Consider the following 10,017-nt stretch of genomic DNA (forward strand, 5'->3'; position numbering starts at 1 on the left):
GATTAACTAAACTAAGTTATGTCATAGGAAACTTGGCCATTTAAATCTCAGAAGTTTGAGAAAGATTGTCTCTAAAAAGGCCATTATTGGTTTTCCCTACCTCAAGATTGAAAGTAAATTTATGGTGAATGCCAGATAGGAATTCTGAGTAAGATGTCTCATAAGAAGGTTCATATCTTACCACCACCAGAGTACTTGAACTTCTCCACATGGATCTCATGGGACCCATGCAAGTTGAAATCCTAAGAGGTAGGAGATATGTATTTGTGTACGTTGATGATTTCTCAAGGTACACATGGATTGAATTCATACGTGAAAATTTAGATACCTTCAATACATTTGAAAGTTTGTGTCAAAATTTGCAACATGAGAGTGGATAGTAAATTGGTAAGATTATTCGTATTCATGTTCTCATGGAAGAAAATTTGAGAACTTAAGCTTCTCACAATTTTGTATATCATAAGGTATAACTCGTGAGTTTTTAGCCCTTATCACACCTCAACAAAATGGGATCGTTTAGCGTAATAACCTTACTCTTTAAGAGATGGATAAAATTATACTTCATAATAAAAATATTCCCTTACACTTATGGGAGGAGGCAATAAACATTATCTGACACATCCACATTCGTGTAACCATTCGACTAGGTACTAAGGCCACTCATTATGAGCAGTGGAGAGAAAGAAAGTCAAATGTGAAACACTTTCATATGTTTGGTGAAAAGTGTTATATCCTTGCCAATAGAGAGCAAAGATGAAAGTTTAATCCTTAAATTAATGAAAGCATATTCTTGGGATATTCCACAAGTAGTAGATCATGCCATGTGCTCAATAATCAAACATAATTTATGATGGAATCCATAAATGTCATTGTTGATGACATCCAATATGAAGTTGTCAGTCAAGAAGATGAGAGTTTTTTATTCCAAAGCAACACGTCCTACCTAATGTTCCAAACAATATTACCATCATCCATCCACAAGGGCACAAAAGAATCATCCCATTGAAGACATAATTAGGGATCTGGATGAAGGAGTTACTACTAGATAAAAAGATCCAAACAATTTTAGAAAATTGATAACCAATATGTGCTTTGTATCCAAAAAGTTATCCCAAAAATGTAAAAGAAACTCTCAAGGATTAGTAGAAGATCAATGCTATGCAAGAAAAACTCACCTTGTTCTAAAGACACGAAGTTTGGGAACTAGTACTTAGATCTAACTCTGCCAACATTATTGGTAGTAAGTGGATCGATAAGAACAAAGTATGATGAAAATGGGAATGTAACAAGAAACAAACCTCGCCTATTGTCTCAAGGATATACTCAAATAAAGGGAGTATAATTTTATGAAACCTTTCCTCATGTTGCATGTCTAGAAGCTATAATATTGTTATTGGGAGTATTATATCTTCTGAAATTCATACTCTATTAAATGAATGTGAGAAATGCCTTTATGAATGGATACTTGAATGAGGAAGTGCATGTTAAACAAAAAAAAGGATTCATTGATACATGTCTTTTGGATCATGTGTCTAAATTTAATAAGGCACTTTATGGGTCAAAACAAGCTCCCATAGCTAGGCATGAGAGACTCATAAATTTTTTCACTAGCAATGGTTATGTTCATGTGGGAATTGACAAATAGGATATTGCACCAGAGGCCAGATGTGCACAAGATCAACCTCCTTAGCCATTTATCCAACATAGAAAAATTAACCAAGCAGAGATCCTAAACCCCCACACCACCTATTCCCTTAGGTTTGCAAACATCGTACCACATAACAAAAGACATCTTAAAGTTGTCATTCATCCATCCCCCGAGAAACCTTCTTTGAACCCTAACTATTCTCTTATAAAAAAATACAAGAAAAAATTAGGATAACATTAAGAATTGAATTGATCAAGACCATCTTCCCTCCAAACCAACATATCAATGTCTCCACGAGAGCAACCGTCTAGAAATAAGCGTAAGTAGTGGTTCTCATATAGTTTCTATGCAAGGGTTGGCCCCAACGGTTGATAAGTGCTAATTAACTTGTTTGATAAGTTTTTCTTATCAAAACTCAAACTATAGTGTAAATACTAGTTATAATAAGAAAATAGTTAGTTTCTACATCTTATACCTAATTCTAAGAATTTTTGTAGGTATTTATACTTGTCTCGAAGATTGATCATGAAAAGCATGGAATTGAGTTTCAACATTCTTGCTTATCTAGTTCAAAGCAAGCTCAAGTCACGACAAAATAAAATATCCAAGTTTCCAGCATTAGCAACCTCGCTTAGCCAGTTCAAAGTGAGCAGCCTCGCTTAGCCAAGTCCAAGCGAGGCAAAACAGAATGACAAATTTTTGCAAAATCAGCAGCCTTGCTTAGCCAACTCAAAGCAAGCTCCAGGTGAGGCAAGGCATAATGATCAAGATTCTCCAAAATAAAAGTCTTGCTTAGCCCATAAGAACAAGATTAAAGCGAGATAGCTCGCTAAGTATGCCAACTCTCGCTAAGCGAGATAAGGCAGTTTAAAAATGATGTGCAAAAAAGTAAAGAACATTGTTGCTATTATATAATAATCACATTTTCTTTCCTCTTTATCTGATCAAAAGTATAAAACATTCAATCCTTCCTCTTTGGACATTATGTAAATTATTTATAATTGAAGTATTTATATCTCAACTATCTTTCAATATAAAAAGGTAAGTTCTTTCAATGAGCCATGCACTTTTAAACCCAAATTGTTGAGCACCCACATGATGAAGAGTATCCATGAGAAAAATCAACAAAGGACGATGATTAGAAAAGTCTAGTCTAACCAACACTTTAACATACCCATCCAGAAATGCAAACTACCACCTGGCATTACTAACAATTTTATCCAACCTTTCAAATATTAGTTGCCCGAAATGAAAAATGGGATTTTACCGCGTAAATCTTGGTCCCACTGCACCAAGATCCATTAACTAATATGCGTCAATCATTTCTTTAAAATTACTAGCAAGATACTCGTGCGTATGCACGGATAATTTTATTTGATACTGCATAGATTTTATTTAAATATACATGTAAATTTGAAAAAATTATTTAATTATAAAATGAATAATAATAAAAATATAAATTCAATTTTGACATTTAAAAATATTTTTTGTCTCAAATAAAGATAATTGTTAATTAAAATAAAATATGTATTTTATTGATAGTGGCGCGTGAAAAAAATAGAAAATTTGACATTTAAAAATAAAAATTTTATGTCTCAAATAAATATAATTGTTAATTAAAATAAAATAGGTATTTTTCTCATAGTCTATGAGAAAAATAAAAATTTTGACATTTAATAATAAGAATTTTATGTCTTAAAATAAAGATAATTGTTAATTAAAATAAAAATATATATATTTTGCTGATAGTGACCCGTGAGAAATATAAAAAATTTGATATTTAAAAATAAGAATTTTTGTCTAAAATAAAGACAATTGTTAGTTAAAATAAAACAAGTATTTTGGTGATAGTGGTCCGTGAAAAAAATAAAAATTTTGATATTTTAAAATAAGAATTCTCTGTCTCAAATAAAGACAATAAAATTGGCCTTTTGCTCATAATGGTTCGTGAGAAAAATAAATTTTTTGAAATTGGAAGATAATTTTTTTAATAATCCTAAAATAATAATGTTTTGGGTTGAGTGAATTTTCATTCAATTTAAAAGATTCAATATATTTATTTATGTTTAGAAAATTAAAAAGGGAAAGAGAAAAATTAAAATAAAGAGAATGTGAAAGAGATTTGAAATTTTTGAAATTTTAATATAGAGTTGAGAAAATTTTGGAGATTGTCCAGTTAAAGGTAACATGCTCCCAATTCGGTGACAAGTCTGTCCATGAATTTTGATGTTAGGTGGTCCACTTCCACCTAAAAATCTGCTGTCAACTTTCATTCACGGAGACGTAAAAGCAAACATCATGTTGTACATTCTACAAAACTGTTGATAATTTTGACTTTCTATCTCACTATTATCAAACAACAGACGTTGTAGTAATAGTGGTGGTGTTTCCAAAAGTGGCAACACAACTTCCCCTTTCCATAAAATAGTTGAAACTTAGGAATTGCACTATGTTTTTGCTTGTCAGTTTTTTCTTCATACCACATAAATGTCCCACATTGTATATGCATTCAACTATAGGATCACCAATATCAGAATAACCTATTTAAATGAAATGTACTTGAGAAATTGGTTCATATTAAATAATAAAATTATAAGTAAAAGCCACATTAAATCATAGCAGCTATGAAGTGAAACATGTAATAGAGTACGTCAATTAAATATGTATAATGCATTTAAAGAAGAAATAAAGTTGGTTATAGCGATAAATACCAATATTGCAAGAATTAAGTGATGTAGAATTGGAGTCATAGACATCTTCATCATCATAGCTGGAACTTCAGTCATAATTTAAATCCGCAACATTAAATTCGCATGAGCTATCTCTGAGAGAATTATCTGTTACCATCTTATCACCAGAGTAACCACTCTCAATGTTAACATCTGGAGTAGAAGTGAATATTGTGGGTTATTGTATAGGAACATTGCTTGTGGATGAAGACGCCGAATTATGATTCTCATTTGCAAAATAACTGAAGAGTTTTACCGTCATGGATTGAATAACACCTACATTCAACTATTTTTATTTATGAATAGAACCACTTGGCTGTGCATGAGGGAAGATCTTTCTTGGATTAGAACATGAGGAAGTTATACCGGAAATGGGTGTGACAATCAACTATTTTTTTGATTTCTAAATAAAACTATTCGGCGGAGAATGAGGTTTTATGTTTCTTTGGTTAGAACACGAGGAAGTTATATTAGAAAGTGGTGTTTTGAAATGCGAAAAGGATGGAGAATTTGTCCTGAAAGGACCCCCCACTGTTATTGCTAAAGTTGTTATCAAGTTTGTAAAATTGGGGCATCTTACATTGCGTAATAATTTTCCTCCTCTGTCATACTGAAGTCGCGAGTTGTTTTGTAGAAACATTATTGAAACTCTTCATTGTAATTGAGTTGCTTGATGCAGATGTTGGTGAATGTAAACTCATATTTCTTTCATTAAAGATTGATGAAGTTAAATCAGATAGTGGTGTTATGATATTAACCATGGTTGGAACATAATACCTTTGAGAGCTTTCAATGGGGATGATTGTGTTTTCATCAATTCTGCATTTTTTCGATCTTTTATCTTTAAGAATATGCTTCCTTTTACGTCTTGCCATTGCTGCAACTTGTTTTCTGCACAAAAATTATGATTCCATAGTGCTGGTTAGCTAATGCAAAATGAATGGGTAGAAAATCACTTTGATTGTATGGTTGTCATTATCTCAACATCTTATTTCAGCAGTGTAAATATTAAAAAAATGGTATGAATCATTTTGATTTTAATGTTATGAACAAACATTGACACATTCTATTTTTTTTTTGTTAACCACCTAAAATGATTGTAGACATATAAGAACCCATAACATTCACTTCTACTCCAGATGTTAACATTGAGAGTGGTTACTTTGGTGATGATATGGTAACAGATGATTCTCTCAGTGATAGCTCATGCAAATTTAATGTCGCAGATGTAAATTATGACTCAAGTTCCATATATGATGATGAAGAGGTCTATGACTCCAATTATACATCATTTGATTCTTGCAGTATTGGTATTTATCATTATAACCAACTTTATTTCTTCTTTAAATGCATTATACATATCTAATTGACATACTCTATTACATGTTTCACTTTGATAGCTGTTATGACTTAATGTGGCTTTTACTTATAATTTTATTATTTAATATGAGCCAATTGCTCGAGTATATTTCATTTAAATATGTTATTATGATATTGGTGATCCTATAGTTGAATGCACACTGTGTGGGGCACTTATGTGGTATCAAGAAAAAACTGACAAGCAAAAACATAGTGCAGTTCCTAAGTTTCAACTATGTTGTGGAAAGGGGAAAGTTGTGTTGCTACTTTTGAAAACACCACCACTATTACTACAACTTCTGTTGTTTGATAATAGTGAGATAGAAAGTTGAAATTATCAACAATTTTGTAGAATGTACAACTTGATGTTTGCTTTTACGTCTTTGGGAATGAAAGTTGACAACATATTTTTAGGTGGAAGTGGACCACCTAACATAAGAATTCATGGACAGACTTGCCATCAAATTGGGAGCATGTTATCTTTAATTGGACAATCTCCAAAATTTGCTCAAATGTATATTAAAATTTCAAAATTTTTAAATCCCTTTCACATTCTCTTAAATTTTTCTCTTATTTTCTTCATTTTGTATTAGAAGTGAATACAAGCACATTGGTAAGATGTTTAAAGTCGAGAGAAATAAGAAGACACTTGAATGCTATCAAACCTTATTTAATAAAAGAAAATAAGAGAACTAGATTATAATTTTGCATTAATATGCCAAATAGTGATAGCATACATTATAATGATCCTATTTTTAAAGGAATGTATAACGTTGTTCACATTGACGAAAAATGGTTTTATATGAAAGAAAAGTCAATAATATTTTATTTGGTAAAGGATGAAGAAGATCCAATTCGTACTTATAAAAGTAAAAATTTCATAACAAAAGTTATTTTTCTAGTTGCCGTAGCTAGGCCTAGGTTTAATTTGCAACAAAATGTAGCACTCAACGGATTGATCGGTATATTTCCTTTTGTCATACAAGAGCCATCTAGAAGATCTAGTGTAAATAGACATGCAGGTACACTTGAGACCAAAGCAATGACATCAATTACTAAAGATGTCATGAGAACATTTTTGCTTCAGAAAGTGTTACCTGCTATTAAAGAAAAATGGCGAAGAGAAGAAATAGGACATCCGATACTCATTCAGCAAGATAACGCAAGCTTACACCCTAATTGTGAAGATGGAGAATTTCGTCTAGCAGCTTCATACGATGGACTTGACATTCGATTAATGTGCCAACCCCCAAATTCACCTGATTTAAATGTTTTAGATCTTGGTTTTTACATATCAATACAAGCCTTACAATATATAGAGTCTCCTAATTCTATAGATGAACTTGTGAGTGCAGTTGAGAAGTCATTTCAAGAATTTGAAATTGCCAAATAAAATCATATATTTTTAACGCTTCAATCATGTATGATTAAAATTATGAAAGCAAGAGATTCCCACAACTATAACATTTCACATATGAAGAAAAAAATGCTGGAAGTTAGAAATCAACTGCCAACACGACTAAAATGTGATATCCAATTGGTGAGAGATGTTATGGGATATTTAGATGTTGTTGGTGATGATTAACTATTTCATTCTTCGTAAAATTGCTCTAATTGTAATGGGGTATTGTTAAAAAAAATTGTTACGTTCATTCCTTATAAAACTGCTCTATTTATAAATTGTTACATTCATTCTTTATAAAACTGCTCTATTTATAAATTGTTACATTCATTCTTTATAAAACTGCTCTATAAAGTAAAAAGGCTAAAAAATGTAACTATAGTAAATAAAGATTTTAACTTACTGGAAAATATTTTCAAATCAAAATAATCATTTCAAATCCAAGATAATTAGAACATGATAGAAAGACAATTTTTTTTCTTAATTTTAATAAAATTTTGAAAGACAAATCTTGCGTAACTTCTTCCATTATTCTCTGCGATCTACTTCCTCTGAAGTTTCATCTTCCTCTTCTGGAAATTTGTTTAAATCTATCCATCCATTATCCGAAATGATATTTAAGTCAATGGGATATTCATCATCTTGTTCATCCATGGAATCTTCAACTATCTCTAAATCAATGGAATCTTCAACTATCTCTAAATCAATGGAATCTTGTACGATTTCTAGAGATATTAGGTCTCCATCATCTTCATTATCGGTAACCATATTAGAATCCAAAGAATCTTCTACTATTTCTATTGTTGAATCTTTAAGATTTTCCATTGCAAAAAATTTTAAGGTTTTTTTGATGAGAGGAAGAATGAATATAAAGTTATACTTAGGAGAGAAATTTTAGGAGAGAAATTTTAGGAGAGAAATTTTAAGAATGAATATATAAAACCTGAGAAGATTCAAGTTTAGGAGAGAAATTTTTTAGAGTTTTAATGAAGAGTTATACTTTTTGAAAAATCCACAATTTTAATGGGAGAGTTTGACTAGAGAAAATTTCTCTCATAAGAATTTGGACTAATGCATTGAAAAGGTCATTCTGCATTGGAATACCATATTAATTGAAATATGAAAATTATAGAAAAAATATAGAGTTTAGGGACATTTTAGGAAGAAAAAAATTAATTCTATATTAAAATTATAAAACGACTTATATTTAAGCACAATTTTCCCCAAAATGGCATATAATAAAAAACATAGGTAATATTTAATTAAAATTTTGAACTGAGATCTTAAATCAACGTATGAGATCTATGTAAAACTACTGGAAAATTCTACACGTAGGAATCTGAAACCCTCACCCAAGACCCATTATATTTTAGACACTCTCGTTATATTTTAGAAACTTTTAGTAGGAGAGAAGTAATATGTAATGTACCCAATCAGAGATCATGATGACCAATTAATCAATCAATTATCTATAATATAAGAACACAAATGTACATGGTTAAGTCTATTTTGCCATTTGTTCAAAAAATGTCACCTATTGAATTCAAGGTTAAATTGTGTCCAAATAATACTTTTTGTGACTAAATTATGACTTTGTTTCATCTCAACTTTATCAAACCATCTTCTAAATCTGCCACGTTTCATCTCTTTGTTTCCATCTCCAAATTTTCATTTTTCTCTCATACACAAGCCTCTTCAAATGCTTCAGCTCATGTTTTTCAACATTTTTCATGCTTCTACTGTTTCTTCTTTGCCAAAACGTATATTCTCTTCTCTCTGTACGCTCTACCATATTTTGAATATTTTTTTCTTCTTTTGTCACTTCAATTGTACATATTTTCTCTCACTTTTCACTATTTTGAATTCAAAATCTTCTTCCCCCCTCTTTATTCACTATATATTTTCTCTCATGCTTACAGTTCAGAATTATATTATCTCTAACTTTAAGAGATGTTTTATATTCTTCTCAATCTTTTCCTAATTTTCCTCTCCTTTTCATATTTGTTTTAACTTACCATTTTTACTACACTTTTGCTGATTTTTTCAAACTGTGTGTTAATTTATATTTTGCAAATCTATTAAAAGTTATTCATCTTCATCCAAAAGAGCTAAAAGAAGAGAGTAGGTAAATAATTATTCTTCTCTATCTATCTAACAAGAAAAAAGTATAGAACTCCAATAGTTATTTTTATTTTTCTAGATTTATCTTCTTTATGTATTTTTCTTCTACTTCATCACATGGACAATAACTACATCAACATGAAAGAGATAAAGATTATTTAAAGGTTGTAGGATATGAAGGTCTGTGGGTGATTTTTGATGACATCATATGAAGATCTTGAAGGTTTATGGATAGATAAAGTGATCAGATATTAAATATTGTTAAGAATTTTGGGCTTTCTTGGTTGAGGGTGGGTTGTCATTGTTGAATTTCTCGGTAAAAAGATGATGATGGATGAATTTTCGGGTTGAAACGCATGAATGGATGAGGAAAATGATGGGTGCAATGGAAAAGAAGAGAGCGAATGTGTTGAGTAAAATGCAGAGTTACCCTTTTTTTTTATGATCTTGATCCGATAGATACTCAAAGGCAATATGTAAATGGCCAATGAGGAGCAGACACAAAGTGAGGTGGCTAGGGATGGAGATAAGGTTGGAAAGAGTTTTCTGATTGAAAATTTCGGAAAGAGGCTAAGAGGAGGGATATAGCTAATGACTGATGACTGATAGCTTATAGAGGAGGGATATTCTTACTCAAAAAGTAAATTATTAAGACTTACTTCAAATCTTGATCATTAATTATATTCAATCTAATAGTTAAAAATAATAAGTAATTAAATATGGAGAGAGAAAAATAATACTCATTAATTTTAACAATT

The 10,017-nt window shown here is 30.7% G+C and overlaps 1 protein-coding gene across 1 annotated transcript; it reads left to right on the forward strand.

Annotated features, from left to right (window-relative positions):
• The first annotated feature begins 6,499 nt into the window (after positions 1–6,499).
• LOC131638515 (uncharacterized) lies at positions 6,500–7,129 on the forward strand. Its single transcript, XM_058909075.1, has one exon. The coding sequence runs from the start codon at positions 6,500–6,502 to the stop codon at positions 7,127–7,129; it is 630 nt and encodes a 209-aa protein (XP_058765058.1).
• Positions 7,130–10,017: the final 2,888 nt, after the last annotated feature.

The sequence above is a fragment of the Vicia villosa genome, unplaced genomic scaffold (assembly GCF_029867415.1).
Source record: "Vicia villosa cultivar HV-30 ecotype Madison, WI unplaced genomic scaffold, Vvil1.0 ctg.002324F_1_1, whole genome shotgun sequence".
NCBI lineage: Eukaryota > Viridiplantae > Streptophyta > Magnoliopsida > Fabales > Fabaceae > Vicia > Vicia villosa.

Bases quoted from the DNA above. Each gene is read 5' to 3' on its own strand.
- LOC131638515 (XM_058909075.1), top strand. From the start codon at position 6,500: ATGTATAACGTTGTTCACATTGACGAAAAATGGTTTTATATGAAAGAA.